This window comes from Sardina pilchardus, chromosome 10 (assembly GCF_963854185.1).
Source record: "Sardina pilchardus chromosome 10, fSarPil1.1, whole genome shotgun sequence".
In the NCBI taxonomy this organism is placed as follows: Eukaryota; Metazoa; Chordata; class Actinopteri; order Clupeiformes; family Clupeidae; genus Sardina; species Sardina pilchardus.
The window spans coordinates 20,382,263-20,407,262 of NC_085003.1; the positions used below are offsets into that span (position 1 = coordinate 20,382,263).

General features: G+C 48.5%; 3 protein-coding genes across 3 annotated transcripts in view; all 3 read right to left on the reverse strand.

The window, feature by feature from the left end:
• Positions 1-1,868, reverse strand: part of panx2 (pannexin 2) — a 7,317-nt gene extending 5,449 nt beyond the window's left edge. Inside the window, exon 1 of the mRNA XM_062546896.1 lies at positions 1,591-1,868. Coding sequence (XP_062402880.1) covers positions 1,591-1,819 — 229 coding nt within the window. The 5' untranslated portion in view covers positions 1,820-1,868. The remainder of the gene's footprint in view (positions 1-1,590) is intronic.
• Positions 1,869-7,234: 5,366 nt separating this feature from the next.
• Positions 7,235-15,264, reverse strand: mlc1 (modulator of VRAC current 1). Its single transcript, XM_062548389.1, has 12 exons — positions 15,017-15,264; positions 13,297-13,543; positions 12,740-12,829; positions 12,372-12,425; positions 11,678-11,779; positions 10,950-11,051; positions 10,689-10,751; positions 10,244-10,360; positions 10,033-10,089; positions 9,469-9,591; positions 8,854-9,015; positions 7,235-8,312 (listed from the first exon to the last, which is right to left on the reverse strand). Exons 1-12 carry the CDS (start codon positions 15,124-15,126, stop codon positions 8,232-8,234), a joined length of 1,308 nt encoding a protein of 435 aa, XP_062404373.1. The 5' UTR covers positions 15,127-15,264; the 3' UTR covers positions 7,235-8,231.
• Positions 15,265-19,790: 4,526 nt separating this feature from the next.
• The window catches only part of btbd11b (BTB (POZ) domain containing 11b), a 69,399-nt gene continuing 64,189 nt past the window's right edge, over positions 19,791-25,000 (reverse strand). Inside the window, 6 exon segments of the mRNA XM_062547584.1 lie at positions 19,791-20,045; positions 20,262-20,375; positions 20,921-20,989; positions 22,578-22,659; positions 22,835-22,937; positions 23,979-24,084. Of these exon segments, the coding sequence (XP_062403568.1) occupies positions 19,836-20,045; positions 20,262-20,375; positions 20,921-20,989; positions 22,578-22,659; positions 22,835-22,937; positions 23,979-24,084 (684 nt within the window). The 3' untranslated portion in view covers positions 19,791-19,835.

A 25,000-nucleotide genomic window follows, 5' to 3' on the forward strand; every position in this document is an offset into this window, starting at 1 on the left:
TACCAGTAATGATAATAATAGGAGAGTGCATAATTTAGCAATTTACTGAATCTGCTGCTGTCTGTTCTGATATGAGGAAGCTACTGCGGCGTACAGCAGGACGGAGAGAAGAGAAGAGGAGGAGAAGAGGAGAAGAAGAGAAGAAGAGAAGAGAAGAAGAGAAGTGAGCTGCAGATGAAGGAGAGGGGTGGGCAGAGTGAGAATGACGGAGGGGGGGATAGAGAATGAGATGAGAGAGATATAAATAAGCATGAACATATATATTTTGAGAGAGAGAAGAAAGGGGGGACAAAGAAAGAGAAGTGCCTCGAAGAAAGAGAAGAGTGGGAGAGAGAGAGAGAGCCTCAGTCACAGCTGGTTGGGACTGCGCTCTGCAGAGACTCTGACTCAGCATTCACCCTCCACCCCCCCACCCCACCCCCCACCCATCCACACACACACACACACACACACACACACACATACCCATCCACACACACTCACACACACACACACACACACACACACACTAACTCAAGCTTTCCTCCCTCCCTGCCCAATCTCTGCAATGATCGCTCTGAGAACACGCCACTGCGCACTTAACCCCTCGTGTGTCTGCTGAACAAAGGGCTCCACGCAGAGGTGTTACAGTAAGGCACATCCACTGGGGATTACAGCAAGTGATAGTACCGTACTTTGGCTGCTGTTACTTCTAGTGAGAGTCAGACGGCCCACCTCCACATCACGCTCAGTTTACCCTACAGATTACTCAGGCGCACACTGACGGGAGTGCTCCAGTGAGGAGAGTCTGAAGGCTGGCTGATCTGATTACTGAGGCCCACACTGACTGGAGTGCTCCGGTAAGGAGTGCCAGTGAAGGCTGGGTGATCACTGAAGGCTGTCTGAGTGAAGGCTGTCAGTCAGTGAACAATGTGGATGGACAGTGTCTGCCAGAGATTATGAATGTGCATGAGTGTGTGTGTGTGTGTGTGTGTGTGTGTGTGTGTGTTAGTGTGTGCATAGTGTTTCAGTGCATACATTTTTGTATAGGAGTGTATATAAGAGTGTGTGAGAGAGAGTGTGTGCACATTTGTGTGAGATTTATTAAATGACTCCTCATGACCTTGAACACGTAACACTTCTTGTCACAAACATCTCACTAGCACCCATTCTGTGAGAACACGGTCTTCTTGCACAGCCCTTGCTCTGTGAACTGGAAACAAACACAGTGGGGGCCGCCTCTTCCCCAGACAATAACAAAACGCTGAGTGGAGTTGCCCAGGAGAGCTGTATAGGGAGGAACACGCTGTATCTCTCCAATGGGCTTTGCTTGGCTTTTGCTTTGCTTTGAATATAATTTCATTTGCTTTGGACAAAAAACGCCTGCTAAGAATCGTAAATAAACACGAGGTCATCCAGCATCGTTTAGATGACCTTTGACCTGAGATGTGCTGTACTGACCTGAGCTGTACTGTACTGACCTGAGCTGTGCTGTACTGACCTAAGATGTGCTGTACTGACCTAAGATGTGCTGTACTGACCTGAGCTGTGCTGTACTGACCTGAGATGTGCTGTACTGACCTGAGATATGCTGTACTGTACTGTACTGACCTGCAAAGTTGCGGGTGAACACCAGCGTGACGAGCAGGATGGGGATGATGACGGTGCCGATGGTGACGACGCGGTCGAAGGGCAGCTCCAGCTTGATCTGCACCATGAGTCCGGCCAGCGCGCCGCCCTTCTCGTCCTGCGACGAGCCCGGCATGATGAGCTCCTTGAGCTTCTCGCCCGCCAGCAGCGCCGTCGCCATGTCCAGGTTCTGGTCGAGGATGTTCTGCATCCGGGAGGAAGCGCCCGTCCGACCGCCGCCTTACCGCCCCCACAGCAGCGCACCGGTGACCCGACCCGACCCCGAGCGTCCCTGACCCCTCCACCACGGTGTCACGGGATTGGCTGGGCGGCTCGTGTCTCGTCACCCTTTCCGAGTGTCTGGATTGGATGATGGTGAGTTTGCGGGTGGGTTTTTGGAGGCTGTTCAGTCAAGGCAGTGACATGGTTGGTGGGAAGGCTGACAGCTGGTGTCTGAGTGTGAGTTTGATCCAAACAGGATAGAAGTCAGACACCGGGGAAGTGTCCAGTGGTCCACTGCTGTCCAGCTGCTGAATCCTAAATAGGAGATAAAGGACGCGTGTTACCACACACATACTAAACAGCCTGCAAGTGAACAGAAGCGCTCCTGCCATTTGGAACTCGACTGACACTTAGACATGTCCAGGGGAGTTTAACACATTCATATTCATGGTCACCACACAACTGTGTCCTCAGACACACACACACACGCACGCACGCACACACACACACACACACATACCCACACTGCAACTGTCACACACACAGCTCACTTGACTATTCTTCTCCTCTAGGTGACCTTGCCAGAGATCCCGGCCAGAAAACACAAGTCTTGTTTCAAAAGATCAATGCGTCCCGCCGGGAGCTCAACCAATCAATACGGCGCAGTCAGCTGGAGAAAAACGCGACGTAAAGCGCGACGGCCTGGAGAGAGCCGAGATGTTTCGGTGGTGCGGCGTCGGCCGCCCAACTTTCTCGCGTAATGAGAAGCTGTCAGGGTGAGCACTAGGGGGCGACGGAGCCCGCTCATTACAGCTGATCACATCCCCAGAGGAATCGCTATGGACTCCATGCGTGAACACTATGCCACTGTGTAATTACGCCGCAGCCTCCGCTCTGAATGTATGCAAATTGGGTTGGCCCAAGGTCATATGCGGTGTGTGTGACCTTGACTTCTGTGAGGTGCTTAAACAGCTACGCCTATGATATACTGATAACAGTAGATCACTCAGGTTAGTGCGTGTTCACTGACCGTGAGACTGATGGCATCGGTGTGTGTCTGTGGGGAGGAGGGTGTGTACATTTGAGTATATATGTGTATGTGATGGTGAGGACATACATGGCTATGGTGTTTGTGCACTTAAGTCTGTGGAGTCTGTGCAGTCTGTGGATTTAGCATGTATAATAACACAGGGACATACAGTACTGTCTCTCCATACTCAAGTGTGTGTGTGTGTGTGCGCACACACTTGTGTGCACGTGACCGTTAACTTAAGTAGTTGTCAGAGCGTGTGTTTGCACCATGCAAGCATGAGTGCTTTTTTGTACGTGTGTGTCTGCAAATGTGTATGTGTGTGTGAGAGAGAGAGAGTGTGTGTGTGTGTGTGTGTGTGTGTGAGTGTGTGTGTGTGTGTGTGTGTGTGTGAGAGTGGTGCTGCTGCAGAGCGACGAGTGTGGGAGGGGCGTTCTGCACGCGCACCAGGAGAAGGTTATAGCAGCGTCCTTCGCTCAGCTGCCCTCTGCACTGAATCACCGTCCCTTCATCTCCCTTTCTTCCTCTCTCCCCCTCTCTTCCTCTCTCCCCCTCTCTTCCTCTCTCTCCATCTCCCCCTCTCTTCCTCTCCCCCATCTCTCTCATCACTCACTTTTGTTTAGACACTCTCTCTTATTGCCTCCTCCTCTCCTCTCCTCCCCATGTCCAATACCCCCCTTTGTCTCTGGGAATGACTCAGTCAGACACGCTGTTTTTGCAAAGCCACCAAACCCACTGGACCCTCTACAGCTAATTCGCTGGCCTGAACTCCCTCCATTGTTGTTTTTCCTCAGTGAACTTGATCAACCTCTCCCATCAGCCTGCGCGCTACACTGTAAGATGAAGACGCCGAGAGCATTGCCATCTGAGAGCGTCTTGGCCTCGGTGAGGCGTCTGTGCAGACTGGGTCAGTGGAGACGGCCGGAGAGGAGAGCACTCAACACACACAGCCAGAGTTCCTCGGAGTTTTAAATAATTAACCGGACGCTCAGGCATTACGCAACGCAGCGCTTGCCAGTGACCTGTGCCAAATGCGGTCGCTGATAAATGTTACATGTAGCTGGTGACGGAAGCCATTTATTTCAGTTAAGGATGATGTCTGTGCTGATGTCACCCTTCCACATGTCTCACACAGTTTTGAGACTCGTGTCAGTCCTCTGTGCTGCTGTAGCTTGTCACTTGTACTTCTGAACTCTGATGGTCTTCTCATGGTTCTCACAGAACAAAATGTTCAAAAAATAATGTGTTGAAGCTCCTGAATCAGCAGGGTGTGGCTGTACTGTACAGTACAGTCAGGAGACTTCTAATGAAACAGGCACCGGTGCCAGAAAGTTTTTTTTTGTTCCTTGTGCACCACACACTGGCACTGACTGGGGCGTGGGCTCTGGTGGTGGCGTAGAGCTGTAACATCAGCAGAAAACGCTCAGTGCTACTCTACCTACAGCAGCGACAGGACCAATTCATAGCATCCGCTGGCACATGTCCACTCACTCCTCACCACGCACAGGCTACTCCCTTTTATCCACTACACTGCTCTTTATTGAGACACTTTTGGGCCTTGAGATAGATGTGGAAAGCAATAAAAGTCCTCGCTGCCAAAACCTTCCTCAGTTTACACACAGCCTATTCCCAATAAACCCTTGCATATCTCTGACAAAAAGCTATCCCATAACCAAAACACCCTTCTCAAATCTGTTTGGGCAACTGGACGTTTGCAAACTGTGGGGTGCCTGCTGCAGATGTTTTCCTGGTCCTCTGGTTCAGGCTGTTCCATGGCAGCAGGTGGCTCATGGCCTGCATGTGTCATAACTTAACTGACCCTTTCTTCTCAGTTGGCCCAGTGCATGCTGGACTGGTATGAGCAGATAAAGCCATTGTTGTAGATTCCTCAATAGTTTCTAAGTTGTTAAAGCTTGTTGAGATGCTCACCGCCAGGTGCTGGTGATTACAGTAATAATATATTAGGGTGCACTGTGAGTGAGTGAGTGAGTGAGTGGATGTTTAGAGTACAGTATGTGTGACAGAAGGTGTGTTTAGGAAATGACAAAGCTGCTCCACGTCTGTGTGCACTTTAGAGTGTTGTTTATTCTCTGTACGCACTTCAAAGTAGCGACTTCGACTAAAAACAGGCGGAAATAATAACATGTCAGTTAGTGAAACTGACGGTAACGTAGCCTATGATTACTTGAAGTATCCAGAGGAAAGTCAATTCAATTCAAAGGAAAGTAAAGCGGGTGAATGAACATTATGATTCACAGCAGATCCGGCTTTCGTATTATAGCCTACACAGCGAATTTGACTTTCCTATTTATGAATGTAAACTGTAGCTAAACTACAGCTCAGCGACCCCACAATAACAGACTATGGAACTCCATGCTTCAAAAAATGTCACCGGCGCTGACGGCGAGTGCAGCACGGCGCGAGGGAACTATCCAACACATTAGTGCTGAAGTGGACCGGCAAGGCGCGAGCACTTGGCAAGAAGGCATGCAAACGAGCAGGCGACTGTGCTGAGCACACCGTTCACAGAACACCGACATGAATGAAACGAAATCAATCCGCTTAAAACCAAGAAACAAAAACACAGAACCAGTCAGATTTCGTGGCGAGAGCGAAAGAGGGAGACAGGCATATGAGTGTCACACTCTCACCTCACCGATGTGTCACATACCTGTATTGGCCCCTGTCTACCTGATGCTGGCTGGCGATCACAGTCGCGGAGATTTATCAGTCATCAGTGGCAGATCGCTGTTTGATCAGGCTGCCGGGAGCAGGAGAAGAGTCGCCGCGGTGAGATGCTTTACACTCCCCAGCCCTGAGCATCCCCGGGGCGGCAAGAGTTAAGCTGCAGTGCGGGCGAGCCGTTACAGCGTGTATCCGGGCACACACCGGTTTGTTCCGCCTTTACCAAACCCCTCCACCTCAGTCCCCCCCTCTCGCTTCCATCCTCTCATCCTCCCCTCCTCCCTCCTCTCCCATCCCAGTCTTCCCTCACTCATGTCGTCCTCAAGGAGTCTCGCATTTATCACATGTTCAATAGCCGATGACATCACCCCAATCCAAGATTTTTGGATAGCCTTTGTTGCTATATCTTACAAGCTGGTTCTGAAATGGACACAACAACATCCATACGACAGCCTAATTATAATTTACTTCAATGCGCGTGACAACTGCGTTTCAGTTTTATTTCTAAGATGCTATTCATGAACCCTGCTCTCAGATGTTGCCTTTTTGACTGTAGCCAAAATCAGAGGTGCTCCCCTGGAGTGCAGCGAGAGTGGTTGGCGAAGTGTTTTTTTGTGAGGACGGCGTGGGAGAAGTTGTGGCTAGACACGGATCCTTGAAAAGCGCCTCAAGTGCCGGTCTGCCACCTCTTTTCTGTATCCGGTTTGCACTGGTTTGAGCGCCGTTTGCTCTCACGACTGCTTCCAAATATAGGGTAGGATAGGCGCGACGCCACAGCATCTGAGACTCGCTATTGTTGTCACTAGCGATTTAAGTCATTTGAGGAATGATTCCCCAAAGTACCGACGAGGTGAATCAGCAGCCTGAACCAAAGCAATACTCCAGTAGCTGCACGGTCTGCTTTGGACGATACATTTTCGAGATTCGTCGTCACAACTTTTTTTTTTAATAGTATGAACTCCAACTGTGAATCCAACTCTCATACAGCTATGTAATCTTGGCGCGAGACAATGCCAATCCTTACCATCTCTTCTCTTTTAATTGAAATACTGGCTGGCCTAATTCAAATGGATTTAATGCCTGAAAGTCATTCTATAAATGAATAGCCTACTTTAGGCCTATGTTGAAATGGCAGATTGTTTCCTCTCATTTCAGGGAGCTGTTTGTGCCTGTGCCATAATAAGCTATTCAAAGCATAGTAATATACAGTTGAATCCCAGGCAAAAAAAATAAATCCTGATATTATGTTTAGAAGTACCAGAGCTCAAATGTAAGCGTTCTTCATTAAACATAACTGGATAATGATGTGTTATTACAGTTACTAGTCCTGAAACTTACTGTACATTATATTCCAGCAGGCTACTTATTTATATTTTACATCTCAGGAAGAAAGAATACAACTCAAGCTGTGATATTTTTTCCCATCTATCACATACAATTGTGTAAAGTATCAACAAATGGCACAGATATAGCAACAATAAGTTGAACCTTAAATTAAATCAATAAACCTTAAATTGACCTGGGACCTGGGAGCTTTTATAACAGTGTGCAGGCCTATCCTCCTTTCAGACTTGACAGATGAAAAAAAAAGACAATTTCACATTCCAACAATATAGGTAAACATAATGTAATCATAATGGATCATGGACAGACAACCTATTTTTGAGAGGGAATAACAAAAGCCACGTCTACAAAGTTCAACAGTAGCCATTTTTTTTATTATTACAACAAAATCAGCAGGCCTGAACATATAACTAATATACACAAAATACAGAAGACTAAGTAGTCAGTAACATGTACATTACCATTGCTCTCTACACCACACTAGAGGAGTAGCGCTTCATGAAATAGGACTCGGCTTCCTGAGCACATTTGGAAGACCTGAAAGCTCACGCTACAGATTGTATACACAGAACAGAAGATTGTTCTACCAGTGCAGTGCAGACACTGCTGTGCCGCTGGACTCACTGACCCTTCCTCCACCACACGCTTGCTTGGAACAGTAGCAATGCCATCTGCCTGGACAATTCGGAAAAAGACAATGTCTGCGGCTCTTAGTAACATGACAGGCTGGTATGAAATATCATGTGCTGGGATCAGCTACAGCAAAGTCTCTCAGTTCTAATCAAGCTTCTAGTGTGTGACGCTACAGGCCACAGAGATACAGTATGAGTGCACACACACACACACACACACACAGCGGGGGCTTTTCAGTGCACTGCGTGGCTGGGCTACAGTCTCAGGCCCTGTGATGGGAGCTCTACAAGTGTTACTTTAATCTCTTTACACTTCTGACTGACACGGGCACTGTGGAATACCGTAATCGCTTTATCTCTACGCTCATTCAGTCGCTCGCGTGCGTCGCGGCGAGGATCACACTCATTCACTACTGTACCTCACACAGACTCGCACTGTCAGCCTGCTCGCACACACTCTCATTCTCACATGCTCACTCATTCACTGACTCATTCACTCACTAACTCACTGATTCACTGATTCACTCTCTCACTCACTGACTCATTCACTCACTAACTCACTGATTCACTGATTCACTGATTCACTCACTCACTCACTCACTCACTGATTCACTCACTCACTCACTCACTCACTCATTCACTGGCTCATTCATTCAGTCATGTGATAAAGACACTGGCTGTCCATCTCTCCCTCTCCTCCTCCTCTCTTCTCACTGGGCCATCTGCACCACTACAGCCTTCCAAGCCTTGTCCTTATCAAACTCCCTCAAACTGCCATTGGACGCCTGATGCTGTGAGAGAAAAGACATGAGACAGAAACATTGAGCATGAAAGACAGACAGAGAGAGAGAGAGAGAGAGATAGACAGACAGAGAGACAGAGACAGAGACAGAGAGAGAGAGAGAGAGATGACATAGTTAGAATAGCTGACAGTCAATGGGAAGATGAGTTGGTTATTGTGAGTGTTTCTGTACTACTGTATGTATGGTCAGGAAACATAATGTTCTGAAATTGTTGGGACTTTGTGAAACTGGAACTTGTTAAGACACACATGAATTACACATCTTCCAAGCAGGATTCATCCACCTCAGCCAATTCAGTGTTGGTGTAGCTATTGTGGGATTGTGTGTGTGTGTATATGTGTATATGTGTGTGTGTGTGTGTGTGTGCGTGCGTGCCTGTGTGTGTGTGTGTGTGTGTATGTGTGTGCGTGCATGTGCGTGTGCATGGACGTGTGTGTATGTGTGTATGTATGAGTGTGGGTGTGTGTGTGTGTGTGTGTGTGTGTGTGTGTGTACTCTTACTGGCCTATATGTATGAGTGTGGGTGCACCTCATAGAGGCGTGGGGGTGGTGGCAGGTTGTCCTCCCACTCTGGCGCCCCCTGGTGGATGTGGCTCTTGTAGGAGGCACAGTGCACCACCGTGGACACGGTCAGAACCGCCTGCACCAGCAGCAGTACCAGCAGGATCAGCAGGAGGATGTCATAGGACTGCTGCTCACACACACACACACACACACACACACACACACACACACACACACAGAAGAGATGACAAAACAGAAGACATTTGGTATAGAGCCTAAAGGCACACCAAGTCCGATTTTTCGCATGCAAAGTTTTACAACAAACGAGACTGTTCCAGAAAGTTGTTCTCATCGCAACGAACTTCGTCCTTGGTGTCTAATCAGACTAATCAGAATGCATGTGTTTAATATCCTGCATAATTTTGTGTAAATATTTTAATCCGAAAAATCAGACAAAAATCAGAATCAGATTGTGTGTATGGGCTTCAAACTTCCAATCCTCACTGTGTATTTATGTTATCCGGTCACTGTATCTGATTCTGATGTGTGCCATTCCCATCTGTGGCCCGCGGCTGTATGGATGTGTGAGGTGCGAACAGCAGGGCAGCTAATGGGGTGTGATGCGAGTGTGAAGCCTTACTTTGGAGGTGGGGATCTCTTGCTGGAAGATCTCGATGACACTGATGACGCTGCTGGACAGGTAGCCCGAGGCGGAGAAGAGCAGAGGGGACGTCACGCTGCTGATGGCAATCAACACCTCCACCTGGGGGACACCACACCGGGGCCACGGAGATGGACAGATGCAAGAAGGAGAGAGGAGGGATGGAGAGAATGTGAGAGGGATAATGAAGGAGAGAGGGATGGAGAGAATGTGAGAAGGATAATGATGGAGAGAGGGATGGAGAGAATGTGAGAAGGATAATGAAGGAGAGAGGGATGGAGAGAGCGCCACAGACCAAAGAAAGGGAGAGAAAAGAGATGTAGGGGCAACACAAACAACACATATGATATAAGAACAATGCACTGGCAGAGGCACCGGATTATAGAGCACACAAAATTAAATAGCATGTAGGAAGTGTGTAAGAATTTCTGTGTGATTTAAGTGTGTTCTGTGTAGTATGTGTGTATAGTACAGTATGTTGTGTACACCCATGCTATATGTGTATGTGTTTTAACATTAGTAGTGAGTATTGAGGAGACTTACGAGACACTTGTTGGGATACTCGGCTGCCACATGGCTGGCTATGGCGCTGGGGAAACACTGACACAGACATCACAAGTCACAACACAGTCAGGTGGAGTACAGCACAGATCACACACATCATATGCCAGACTAGCACAGACTAGCACAGACTAGCACTCATACACTTAACACCAGACTAGCATAGAGCCTAAAGCAGCACTCATACACTTACAGCCACCAAGATCCAGAAGAAGGTGACGGACAGGTAGGGTCCTGGCATGAGGGCGTCCATGTTCAGAGCGATGATGCCACCAAACACGGCGGAGATCCCCACGATCACCTCAATCACCTGCCAGAGAGAGGGACAGTGTCTGTGTCTGACCACTCTTCAGAGAGAGGGACAGTGTCTGTGTCTGACCACTCTTCAGCCACCTCCTCTTACCCTCACGGGCAGATCAGAATCAGTTTTATTGCCAAGTAGATTTTAACATACAATGAATTTGCTTTGGTCTCAGGGTGCATGACATACAATAATTAAGATATGAATTACAATAACATTATAAATAGACAACATGTTAGGACGAGACAGACAACTATAAATGACAAAGTAGAAGAGACATGTAAGCACATATTTCTTAGTAGTGCAGCGTGATACGTGATTACAACAGGTAACTTACAGAGTAGGCCTTCAGGACTCTAGTGGGGAACTTGGCAGGTTTTCTAGGTGCAACATACCCCATCTGCTGGCCAAAAAAGAGAAGACACCAGTCTGTCAGTAAAATGAACATTTAACTGTTACTAATCTCATTCACTTTCACTTAAATTATGTACACACACCAACCATGGTGTTTCGCATTTTTAATATAGATGATAATATACTGTAGCCAAGTGTGGATGATCCATTTGAAACGTTGGGTTAACTGAATTCCCAGATGTACCTTAGAGCGGCTGCAGCAGTCCTCAGCTGAGCGGGCAGAGAGGATGACCGTACTGGCCAGCAGCACTTCCAGGAGGATGAGCAGGATGAGGTTAAAGTTGATCTGTGATCACGGACACACATACACACACACACACACACACACGCACGCACGCACGCGCGCGCACACAAACACACACACACACACACACGTGACACCCACAGAAGAAGAAGGAAAGCCAGAGGTCAGACCATTTCATGAGTGCCCACTGTGTGTAAGTGGCCGGTGGGAGAGAGGCCATGTTGTGAAATATCCTCCAGTGACTCATCATGCAGGCCAGGAGACGTGCCCACCATCTCCTGTCTGGCACACCAGATGACCACCATCTCCTGTCTGGCACACCAGATGACCACCATGTCTTGCCTCTGCAGCCGTCAGCTAGAGGTGCGCTCACATTATTCCACTCACCAAGCATGCAATCAAATCAAAGAGTGTACACAACCGCTTTACGCAATTGTGTGGAATGAAATTGCTCTCAGATATTTCCAATCTACATTTGCTTAGGTCACTTCACAGTCATCTAAATAAAATGAAACAATGCTGCTGCCTATTCTGTCCATAACCAGTGACTGAGATGAGAGTGCAATGAAACAGAATGAATTTACAGTCCCAAACCATTGACAAAATAAGATACAGTATCTACAGTATGTGTGTTTTTGATCTATTATGGGATGTGCTTCTGGACTCACATTGAGGGCAGAGGGACTGAGGACCAGCTTGCAGCCAAACCACACCAGGCAGGTGGTCGTCACGGCAAAGGAGGACACAAACATCACCTGGAAATCTGACACCTGACCAGCAAAAGGAACAGATTAGCTCTTTGCTGCTATCCACATGATTCATCACAAGGCTTTAAGAGTATAATTGCAGTTTAAAGTGGAGGTTCCAGTAATTAATTTTCAGCAATTCAGCAGTTCAGCAACTGTCACAGTTAAAAACTAATTAGCAAATTATTTAAAACTATAACATTATTGAGCACAATGCCCTAGGTTAAGCATTTGTGAATAACTCTGAGAAGCCCATGAGAGAATGGAAGATCAAAGGCAAATGTGTTCAAAGTGTATCACTGTGAGTGTTACGTAATCAACTCTACATATTCCCTCAAAAACATCTCACACACACACACACACACACACACACATTTAAAGATGGCCTACTGAGTCGATTATTTGTGAAATTGCAAAGTCTCACAAAATGGACAAATTGCTTTGGTAAATGCAAGAGAAAGAGAGAGATACATAGCCTACAGAGTGAAAGGAACTGCCTGTGTGTGTGTGTGTGTGTATGTGTGTGTGTGTGTGTGTGTGTGTGTGTGTGTGTGTGTGTGTGTGTGTGTGTATCAAAGTCACTCCTTTTCATGCCATACAGAGGTACAGTACTTACTGCAACATGTCTGTTTTTGGCAATGGCGAAGCTAACGATTGCTGCCGGGATACCCTGAGGAACAGATAGAATAGAACAGATAAGCATAGAATCAAGCCACCATGTCCAGATGCAATATCACAACAGAGCTGTAGCTACAAATAACTAGCACAGCTCTGCCCAGGGTCAGTGGAGGAGGTGTTGAATACCTCCTGTGCCCTGGGCAGCCTCCGTTGCAGACAGGACATAAAGCTAGAACTGAGTTTAAAGAGCGGTCATCATGTTCTCTCAGAGAGGTCGTTGATTACTGTCCTCTGAGGGTAAACGGAGGGTCAGCTCTACGTCCACGGAGCGTGTGGCCGAGTGAATGATTGAGTGGGGCTACTCACAGAGCCTGCAGCACAGCGCAGGTAGTCCATGGCCACAGGGAACACATTGCCCAGGTACAGGGAGAAGCCAGTGGTGACCAGCAGACTGCTCTGAGGGGGGCACAAGCACACACACACACACACACACACACACACACACACACACACACACACAAGTAGGCATGCACCAATACACACATGCAGGCGCACACACACACACACACACACACACACACACACACACACACACACACATCACACAAAGATTATTTATTCAGCATACACTTGTAAACATGTACACCTGTAAGCTTAAGCACACATACTCAGGCGCATAAAAGCGAGCCCTTGGTGTGATTAATTTGCCAACACTTAAAGGCTAAATCTATAGCTCACTAGCTCTGAGACACACACCACTGCTCAACACAGAATCCACCAATAGCTCTTTTGTTTCCTTTCATTATACTTGTGCTGACTTTCAATCAGTCTCTTATTAGAACAAGCTCCTTTCATCTGAACAGTTCTCTCCCACATCGCTCCATCCCTTTCCTGAGGCCCGGCGCAGTAGTACCACTTCTCACCCCGATGAGGGCGCTGTAGAGCCAGGTCCGGTAGCTGAGGCAGGGGTGGACGGGCCTGGCCGGCGGCAGCTGCAGGTCGCTGGCCCTCACGTCCACCGTGTAGCTGTCGTGGTCCAGCCGGCGGCCCAGCGTGCTCCTCTCCAGCGTGGCCACGCGCTCCGCCCGCTCCAGGGTGGACACGCGGTCGTAGCTGAGCTCTTCCCGGCCCACCGCCAGCTCGTCCCGCTGCATCGTGGGAAGGTGGCCCCTGGGGGAGGGGTGTGTGGGGAGGAGTGTGTGAGGTCAGAGGGGGGGGGGGGAGCAGTGAAGGTGGGGGGTCAGGAGTGGTCAGCAGCTCAGTGTTAAAACACATAGTGTAGAATAAGGTGACCAGATGTCCGAGACCAAAACCGGGGACATAATCCCCAAAACGGGGACATTTTCAGTTTGACCATCAATCTGACTGAAATACATCCAAGTTCTATACTCAAAAAAATGGGGACATAGGTAGTTTTTCTGTATTTTCCCGGGGACAGGCAACCAAAATGGGGGCTGTCCCCTGAAACCGGGGACGTCTGGTCACCTTAGTGTAGAAGCGGGTGCGCACATCTGAATATTTGAAAAAGTAGGTGCTGGAATCAAAGAGCAACAGTAAAAATGATTTTAAAAAAAGTCCGCACACTAAAGGTCCAATAGTCTTTTTCTTTTTATTCACCACAGTAAAACACACACAACACTGCATCATGGAACTCCGCTAGTGACTCTCTAAATGAGAGTAGCTAACTAACTAGCTCACTAATCATCTGGGCTGGACTTGGACACCCTCCCACCCTCAACATCATTAGCTTCTCTCAAAGGGCAGAGTGAGTAAAACAGGGCGGAATTGTCTGTGTGTCTGGCTATGTTAGAGCTCTTACACCACCCAGTGCTGTGGGCACCTGATAACAGATGGAGCTTACGGCATACACCTGTGCTGGTGGCTCACCGGAGTGTGTAAAAGTAGAGTTTAGTTTAAAAAGCTGTTTGAGCTTGATGCTCATTTCATGCTCCAGCATTCTGTTCTGGAGTCTGGCTTGGAGTCTAGTCATGCATCCTGTTCCCAGTCAAAGTGAATTGAAAATGACAGCTTGGAAAGAACTCTCTACTATCTAAAAGGTCACCGATCACACAATGCTGAGAGCATGGCATGCTGTTCTTAATGAACTTCTGGAGAAACTTGTCAGGGTTTCAGCTTGTTCATTTTAATCATGTAGAGCAATTAGATAGCTGAATTATGTAATTCAGCAAAAAGTTGGCAAAAGTGATGGCATCTTAATAGCCAGAGCCAAGTGGTCCATAATTGTTCGCTTTTCACGGGAATGAAAAAGATCTGTAAAACCGCTTGCTCCTGATGATTCAGATATATCACTGTAAAAATACATTACATTACAACATATTTGCTAATAAGAGAGGCATGATAAATCATTTCAGCACATTGCCATTAGCAAATTTCCATTAGAGGCAATCAACATCATGTCCAAATGGAAAAGAGCCACTAGATGTTTCTAGAACTTTAACCATTTAAAGTGCAGCAGGCACACACACACAATGCACCCAACTTTTCCAAAACAACCCCTCCCTCCGTGCCATACACACCCCCTCTTAACATTCCTCCTTCACACGTAACCCCCCTGCCATCCCTCTCTCCCGTCTCCATCCCTCTCTCCTCTGAGGTCCCTTCATCCCTCGTTCTCTCTCCTACCTGTACGGCGCGTAGTGCAGCAGGGTCTCCTGGTAGTAGGGCTCCACTGTGTCTCCTTTGTGAGACAAAAGAAGATCAGGATTGCGCCGGGGGAGAGAGGTGGTGCTCATTGAAACTCTACTTGTCCTTCCCTAACCCTCTTCTATCTGTCTATCTCTCTCCGTCTGTCTCTTCTGCTGTTCCCTCCTTCCCTCTCTCTCTCTCTCACTTTCTCTCTGTCTCTCTCTCTCTATCTATCTCTCTCCCTCTCTCTCCAATTTGCTGTTTATGTGTTTGTTTCTCTCTCACACACACTCCTCCTCGCTCCGTCTCTCTCTGTTTTTCTGTTTCTCCCTCTTCAACCCCCCCTTCTCTCTCCCTCTCTCTCTCCCTCTCTCTCTCTCTCTCTTTCTTTCTCTCTGTCCACCAATAAAAAAAAGTTTTGGAGCCACTCTTTGAAAAAGCAGAACAAAAACAGGGGAGTGGTGAGTTGCCAGTTCGCTGAGTGCCAGGAGGCTGCGTCCGGTGCATGCCAATGCTGACTGGAGGAGCTGGGGCTCCGAGTGGGGGGGACGGGGGGGGACCTACCGCCAGCCCTCCTACCCAGCAACCCTCAATGAGAGCACTCACTCCAGTCCGCTCACTCACACATGGACAAACATGTGAAGAGATGACACGCACACACACACACACACACACACACACACACACACACACACAGAGAGATCACACACAAAGCTCAACATGCTCAGTGCACACAGAGGAACATGCGTGGACACACACATGAACACACATTTACAAAGACGCACTCTTTCTCTCACATACACACACGCACGCACATCCATACAATAGGGGCTGCTTCAGAGGGCCATTTGACTTGGCCCGTGTGTGTGTGTGTGTGTGTGTGTGTGTGTGTGTGTGTGAATAAGGTCCCTATAGGGGTGCCTCTTTCATCTCTTCAGAGAGCCCCGCTGCTGTGCTGGCATGCAGGGCCGAGCCACACAAAATAGCGCCGCAAATCAAGATGTCGGACGGAGCTTTAGGGACGGCCAAGCAAGTGGGCAGTGGGGTCAGTCACACGGTCCGGCGGACCCGGGGATTTTCCCGTGCGCTGCAGAACCGGCGCTCCTCTAATAAGCCCTGCAGTAGCCCCGTGCTCCGTTGGGATTTTGTCCGAGTGAGCGGCTCCGGTCTAAAGGGCTCGGCCTCGCCTCAACGCTTCCCCGCGCCCGTGCTGGAACTCAGGAGGAGAGAGCTGGGGAGGGAGGCACAGTTGTGCCAGGGGGCAAACCTTTGGGCATGGTTTGGGCAGGTGCCTGTGTTTGGTCACTTCAGTGTCTGTGTGTCTGGACAGGTGGGAAATGTATGGGTGGATGTTTAGTATAGTTACAGTATATAGGAACGGGAAGAGTTAGATGGCTGTGGGAATGTGTGTGTGTGTGTGTGTGTGTGTGTGTGTGTGTGTGTGTGTGTGTGTGTGTGTGTGTGTGTGTGGCGTGTGGGGGAGGGAGGCTGTGGTCTCCATTCAGATTCTTTGCACAGCAGTACAGTTTCAGCTCAGTGTCGCCCCTTAAGCAGCTGTTACCATGGATACCTCCTCAACAATGTGGCACTCTCTCTCTCTCTCCTCAACCCGCCCAAGTCCTCTGGCCTGTTGACTCAAAGAGCATGACGAACTTCACATGCACACACACACACACACACACACACACACACACACACACACATACAGTTCCTTTCACTCTGTAGTATCTCTCTCTTTCTCTCTATCTCTCTCTTTCTCTCTCTTTCTACCAAAGCAATTTGTCCATTTTGTGAGACTTTGCAATTTCACAAATAATCGACTCAGTAGGCCATCTTTAATGTGTGTGTGTGTGTGTGTGTGGGGGGGGGGGGGGGGGGGGGGGGGATATCTAAAGGCGAGGGGGAAGGTGATTATGAAAACACTCCATTAGTCCAGTTCAGCTGTTAGAGTGCAAATGGCGAGCCCCATTTTGCAGCGTTGGCTCTGGCTCTGAGCCTTCTCATCAAGGGACACACACATAAGCCTGCTTGTTGTTTGGCTATTCTTCACGTGTGTGCATGCTGTGCAGTGTTGCTGCCCATATCAGTGGAGTTGCCTGCAGAAAGCGGCTAAAGACAGCACATGCACCCCACCTCCTCAGATTCCTCTTGACGCTGGACGAGGCCCAAGACAATCCCTGTCCTGTTTACTGGAGAGAGACAGCACAAGCTCTCATTCTCTATGGCTCCCCCAATCCCCACCAGTAAGCCCCCTCTCTGTGTCTGCCCCCCTTCTCTCTCTCTCTCTCTCTGTCTGGCTCCTCTCCTCTATTTCCCTCTCTCTCACTCCCTCACATGAGGTGGCCCGCAACCCCATAGTTCCTCATTCTCTCTCTTCTCTCCCTCTCTCTCTCCCCCTTTCCCCCTGTTTCTCTCTCTCTCTCTCTTGTGGGTTGGCTGGTGCCTCCATCTATTTCTACTCGTTTCATCCCTCCATTTGCATTCTCTCTTTACCTGCGTAGAGAACCCATCCTTTTGTACTGGTACTGTACCTTTTCATCTGTGCATTGTGGATTGTGTGGTGACATTGACATTGAAGTTTCAGCAAGTAAAATATGGCTTCTCCTCATCTCTCGACAAACACAAACTCTGACTGGCTCTTCTCCCCAGCTCGGTCCCTTTACCTCGAAAAGACCACGTTTACACAACCTCATCACACGCTTTGGAAGCAGGGGATGTGTGCTGGATTTTAATCTTTAGATATCTTGCCAGGGCTTGAGATTAAATTAAGCCTCTGTTCTGTTCTCCTCCAAAGCACCACAGGCAGTGTGTGCTGAACTATCACAGAACAAAAAAAGCAGTTCTTGGACTTGAGCTGAGAGAAGGACAGAAAGAACGTGAATTCCAAACAGACTAGCTAATGAGAGTGAAAGGCTCTCTGCCTTCCACTTATCAAAAACAGGCAGAAGAGTAGTTTTCAGTGTAAGACAGTAAAAGAGTGCAGTAAAAAGAAGACACTTCAAGACTGGTTTTCCAAACATGATTCATACATATATAATCAATTTGCATTAATCTCTTTTTTTCCTACAGAGTGAGATATTCAGTCAAACAGAACATGACAGTGAGAGAGATTGATCTGTTTGCACAAATGCCATGGCGATGGACACCCATCAGAGCACTGATGATATCTGACATGTACCAGGTGAGTCTCTTCAAGCTTGGACCTGGAATGAGATCACTGTTTCACAGCACAGGTAAACATGATCAAAACGCCATGCTCGTTTAAAAGCTCCCCTCCCCCCCACACCACCAACACACACACACACACACACGCACACGCACACGCACACGCACACGCACACGCACACGCACACGCACACGCACACGCACACGCACACGCACACGCACACGCACGCATACACACTCACACACACACACACACACACACACACACACACATTTACGCACACACACACATTTACACACACACACACACACACACACAAAAACAAAACAACAAGATATCTTTGAGACACAGAAGTACAAAGCAAAAGTTACAAACAACCACATGCATCTTTAAACCAGAACACGTACACAGACAGTGGCCTGTTTGTCCTTTTGGGTCTGATGAGACACTTGCGGGCAGACGAGAATGAGTTGATACTGTACAGTAACTTACAAGGGGAGCGGGCACTCCCTGGCCCATCCACCCAGACCGTATTTACAATAGAGGTCCATCTGTGGTCAACCTGTGGCTTTGCACACACATGAACTGTGATGAGTGGATATTGGTTCATGAGTGATATCAGTGACAGCGCCAACACTTGAGTCTTGAGTGGTGTGGTGCTGTAGAAGCAGGCGGTGTTGCTGTGGGTTCCATGGTCCATGGATTGCCGGGTAATGATCTGTACAGTACAGTGTTGCCCTAACAGACGCAGGTCTCAACCCGGAGGTTCCTGGTAGCGCTGAGATTCCAGCCGACTGAAGTGTCCACTACAAATGGAATGTTCTAGGCCTCCCTGGAGAGCGGGGGAATAACTGGCATTCTGGGATTTCTGGTGTGTCTTTAAACAAGCACTGATTGAAGACTGTCCACGTACATGTTTTACACCAACTTCACCTGAGCATACAGTCATACACACAGTCAAGCAAACACACACACGCACGCACGCACGCACGCACACACACACACACACACACACACACACACACACACACACACACACACACACACACACACACACACACACACACACACACACACTCACACACACACATACACACACAAACACACCACGTATTTCTCAATCACACACACACACAACATCACAAATTTCAAGACACAATATTCATATTTATATTAATAATCTGAAATATATTACTGGCAGCATCCAGTAAGATCCATTTGTAAATATTTTTTTTTTGTACATCGTTAAAATTTTTCTGCCAAAAATAACAACTTTGCTTTTTCTATTTGTCACTGCTATTTTGTGATTATTGCAAAAGCAACAACTCTAGATGCTGGCGCAGAGGTTTGGTCTGTGCATGTAATGGCATTCAGTGTGACCCCTGACCCTTGACCCCTCGGCCCCTCCACAGAGAGGTCACTCAAGTCCTGCAGGCCTTCCCCATCGTGCCGCGCGCTTCCTACTGTATGTGGTCATGATTGGTCCTCTAAGCTCCGAGCTTGGCACTGTTCCCTGACAGGCTTGCGTCCGTTGGGGCGAAGTTGATGATTGCGAGCGACCTCACACAAGATGATGGAGGAGGGGGATGGAGAAGCCCCCCCTACCCCACCCCCCTCCATCCTCTCCCTCCCCTTGAGTCTGGGGGGCCCTCAGACCACGGAGCCCTTGGAGGAGGAGAGGTGGATGGACTGGATGCGCGTGGCCAGCGTGCGCTCCAGGTCCTGCAGGACGTCGGAGGGCGTGTTCTCGGCCGGCGCGTCGTACAGCAGCTGCTTGAACGTCTCCAGCTCGATCAGCACCACCATGTTCTTCAGGAAGTAGCCCTCGATGTACGAGGACAGCTCCTGGGCCTCCAGAAACTGACGAGGAGAAGAGGTAATGATCATTAATTTACATTCATTTACATAGCGCATTTCTCAAACCCAAGGTCGCTTACTGTAAGATGAACAAGGGACAGTGGAAGACAAGCATATCCCAATACACACACACACACACACACATACATAAACACACACACACACACACACACACACACACTGCACACTGCCCATGCGTGTGTGTATGTATATCCTGACCTTGGCATGGTTGTAGATCTCCACACAGGTGTCTGTGTTGATGTTTTTGGAACAGATGATCTCACAGTGTCTCTGGAGCGCCTCCAGCTGGAAGAACTTGGCAGCAGACAGAAGCTAAGAGACACACACACACACACACACACTGCTGTCAGACCTTCACACAGCACTGAGGATACATTCATAGCACTGAGGACAGCCCACCCTCTCTCTCCTGCTCCAACACTCCCTGTTCATCTGACCCTTCTGCACCCCCACCAGCTCACAAGTCCACATCTGAGTTGACCAGTGACCGAGACGTGTCTTGGCCAGAGGGCACCTTTGTCCAGCAATCTGGCCAGGGCCCTGATGCGCCTGGCAGGGAACACATATGGAACTCCCCTCCACGCCCCCCCACGCCCCCCCACGCCCCCCCAGGCCTCATGTACAGGGGGAGACCAGACGCATGGTGACAGCGTGGGGGATGCGGAGAGGGTGAGCCATGGAGGGAGCTCCAGTGATGGCCTGGAGGAGAAGTGTGTGTAGAAGCTCACCTCCATGATCTGTGTTTCTGATGTGCAACGTTACAGTAATATAGCTCACCTCCACAATCTCTGTGTTTCTGATGTGCAATGTTACAGTAATATACAGTATAAGGAGGAGAAGTGTGTGTAGAAACTCACCTCCATGATCTCGGTGTTTCTGATGTGCAGGGCGTCAGTGCCTCCACAGTACAGATACTGCATCACCAGCTGCAAAACAGGCAGTTGCCGGTTAATCACACACACTCACAACACGCAGACACACACACATACACACACACGTGTGCGCACACACACACACACACACACACACACACACTCACAACACGTAGACACACACACACAGACACACTTGCAAAAAACAAGCTGTCACAGGTGTTCAGTGTACATTCAGTCTTTATATAAGAGTTTCTTTTGTCAGTTTCATAATTGTGTCTTGAGGGAAAGGAACACTAGTGTAGTTTTGACGTTATGTGCATACGCCATTATAAGCATGAGAAGTGAATGTCAATGTCAAACATGAAAATGTGAACCCTTCCCCGGTTTGAGATTTTAGAGTTCAACTAATGGAAGGAAATGACTGAGCACTTCAAAATTACAGTACATAACATGTGGCCCTTTTCTTTCTTCAGACTTCAGACTTGCACACTTGCTGTTCTTTTGGAGAGAGAGAGCAGGAGGTCCCCACTGGAACTTTGGAGGAGAACAGTGGAAATGCCACAGATTGGAGGAGAGAGATGAGAGCCTGCTGCGCTACAGCTACATACAGTACCCACTGTATGTGGGAGGGTGACAAAGTGTGCACAAAGAATTGCTTTGATCTTTCAGTCTCTAGATGTGTCTGTGTGTGTGTGTGTGTGTGTGTGTGTGTGTGTATGTGTGTTTGAGTGTGTGTATGAGTGTATTCATGTATGTATGCTTGCGTGTGTGTTTGTACATGAATGTGTGTGTGTGTGTGTGTGTGTGTGTGTTTGAGTGTGTGTATGAGTGTATTCATGTATGTCTGCTTGCGTGTGTGTTTGTACATGAATGTTTATGTGCGTGTGCGTGTGCGTGTGCGTGTGCGTGTGTGTGTGCGTGTGTGTGTGTGTGTGTGTGTGTGGTATACTCAAGCCCACTGAGAGAGATTTGATTGCGGTGCTGCACCGCTGTGCCACAAAGCTGTTGACTGCAGCCTCGTGATTGTGTTTGCCTTGCTGCCACTCTTACAGCCCAACGTCTCCCACTCAGACACTCGTCAGACGGCCAGACGGACGGGCAGGCGGGCAGCGGCAGACGCAGCGCAGCACGGACAGCAGCTTAAGTGGACAGCTCTCATCAGAGGAGAGCGGCAGCTCTTTAAGTGCCACTAAGGGCCTGCCACACTCTCCACATACTGCATATTATGGGCTCTCATGCCCCTGTGAACCAAACATGGCTTCTCAAAGTATTCTATTAGCTCTGGAACTCCAATCAACTCCACTTTCTTAAAGCTCCTCTAAGGTCATTAGTGTCCAGCCACATGGGCCTCTGCTGCCATCTCATGTCTGATGGCCTGTACACACGACACCATTTCAGCTCCATTTTGCCACGATTGTGTGAAATCTCCATTGTCGTGTCTGAAATATTAAGTCGGGAACGACGCTCGAAGGAGGAAACGTCTTATAATGTGACCCACGATTTATTGTCATATATTGACATTCCACGACGTTATGACCAAAAGTCTAGCATGTCAGAAATTTGGGGGAATCTCCTAAGACTTCCGTGTTGACACTGACACTGTGAGGACACGCGATGATAAGACGAAAATGTGTGTTACCTGGAATATGTTATACTTCACGTGGCTGATCTCAATACAGGTGTTCTCTCCGACCGGCCTGTTCACCAGCAGAGATTTGAATCTGAGGGGGTCGAGGAGGAGACACAGAGAGAGAGAGAGAGGAGACCGGTCAGACAGACATGTTGACATGGGCCAGTGTCCATTACATGGGCCAGTGTCCATTCTGCTGTTGAGATATGAAGCTTTCAGGTGAATGGAGAGGAAGTGTGGAGATACTGTATGTGTGCTCCTCCTACCGGGCTGAGGCAGTGAACAGCAGAACTTTGTGGGCGTAGAAGGGCTTCCCCTCCACCAGGAACGTCACGTCAGACATCTCCTTATTATTCAGGAAGCACGGGTCTACGAGAGGGGGGAGGCTGAGGTCAGGTCACAGGCTCAGGCAGTTTACACACACACCATCTCCACACACTAACACTCACACACATACATGCAACACACACACACACACACACACACACACACACACACACACACACACACACACACACACACACACAATCACTCACACGACACACAGGCACACAGACACACACACGCACACGCACACGTACACGTACACGCACACGCACACGCACACACACACACTATAATTCTCACAATATAAATCTCCACACACTATAATTTACACACTATCTCCACACACTCAAACACACACACACACACACACACACACCCACACACACACACTATCTCCACACACTACCACTCAATCACACACACACTGTTACTCACATTCTTGCAGTGCTCCTAAACCTCAACATCAAAGCAGAAAGAGACACATTTCCCCATGTTCATCATTACAACAGCACAGACCTACAGTATCAGCATAACCATACAACTGAATACCATACCAATTACCATGTGGAGCAGGAGCTCTGGCTTCCCCACAAAGGCTTCAATTAGCCACAAAGTGTAAACAACATCCTAGGGGATAAACAAGGTCCTAGAGTGGGAAATGTCTTCCTTCGTAATCCTCACACTATAAAAATCTAGTACACAGGATCACAGGAGAAATATTTGATGGCGCTATTGCAGATGTTATTGCCTTCATAAAAGCATGCCATATGTGGCCACTAGATGGCAGAGCTGTCTCTTTATGGCTCAGTTTGGTTTGACCGAATTCCTGGGCAGCTTGGGCGTGCTGCGGTGAGGCAATTTTGGATACAAACCATTTGGCTGCCCAAATGGATTTTGGCAATTGATTATGGCAATGGAGCTGTCAGATTATTGTAATCTAGGCCGTTTGGGATGATCTGACCTCACCCACAGAAACACAGGGGTGACACCAAAGCTGACCAGGCAGCCTGACTGCTCAGCATGTAGACTGTAATGTTGGGTGTTTGTGGCGGTGGTGGTGGTGCTGGTGGTGCTGGTGTTCACCTAGGCGCGAGGTCTGTTTTCTCTTGATCTCCGTCAGCTTGGGGATGGGGTAGGGACCGTAGCACTGCGTAAAAATCACTGCAAGCTGCTGACTGATCACCTCATTCTGTAACACACAAACACACACACACAGGAAGATGAGAATGAACAAACACATGGATGTTCGCATAGACACACACACTCACACACAGAGACACACACACAGAGGCACAGAGGCACAAATAAATCAAGGTAGCTCATACGCAGAGAGCGGGGAGTGAAGTGCACACACAGCATCTTTGATTCTCAGTCTTGCGGAGAGTCAAGAGGCAGACAGGGAGAGGAGAAAATAGAAATAGACAGAGAGAACAAGAGAGAGAGAGAGAGAGAGAGAGAAAGAGAGAGAACAAGAGTTAGAGAGAGAGAGAGAGAGAAAGAGCAATGAGAGAGAGTTAGAGAGAGAGAGAGAGCAATGAGAGAGAGAGAGAGAACAAGAGTTAGAGAGAGAGAGAAAGAGAGAGAGAACAAGAGTTAGAGAGAGAGAGAGAAAGAGCAATGAGAGAGAGAGAGACAACACGAGTTAGAGAGAGAGAGAGCAAATAGAGTGAGAGATGGAAAAAAGCCATTCAAAAGAGAGGCGAGGGGGCAGTGAAAAGACACCAGTGGTTCTGTGTGCATGACTCAGAGATGAACATGAACAATGGAGGTGGCAGGAGCAGAGAAGAGAGAGCAGAGCAGAGGAGAGCAGAGGAGAGGAGAGGAGAGGAGAGGAGAGGGGAGGAGAGGAGAGGGGAGGGGAGGAGAGAAGAGGAGAGGAGAGGATTGGAAAGAAGAGGAGAGGAGAGGAGAGGAGAGGAGAGGAGAGGAGAGGAGAGGAGAGGAGAGGAAAGGAGAGGAGCGAAGTGTCGGAAGGTGGAGAGGAGAGCAGAGGCAAGTGCCAGTGCTGATAGAGACGGAGAGTGAAAGAGAGAGGGAGAGAGAGAGGGAGGTGTAGGTGTTCACTGCTATAGACACACTGTCAACAACCGCGCGTTCCCACAGCT

Excerpts from the sequence above, each read along its gene's own strand:
- mlc1 (XM_062548389.1), bottom strand. The coding sequence starts at position 15,126 with ATGAGCACCACCTCTCTCCCCCGGCGCAATCCTGATCTTCTTTTGTCT. Across the intron at positions 13,544-15,016 it reads CTGCACTACGCGCCGTACAG|GGGCCACCTTCCCACGATGC; the intron begins GTAGGAGAGAGA and ends CCCCTCCCCCAG. Across the intron at positions 12,426-12,739 it reads TGCGCTGTGCTGCAGGCTCT|GGTATCCCGGCAGCAATCGT; the intron begins GTGAGTAGCCCC and ends TCTGTTCCTCAG.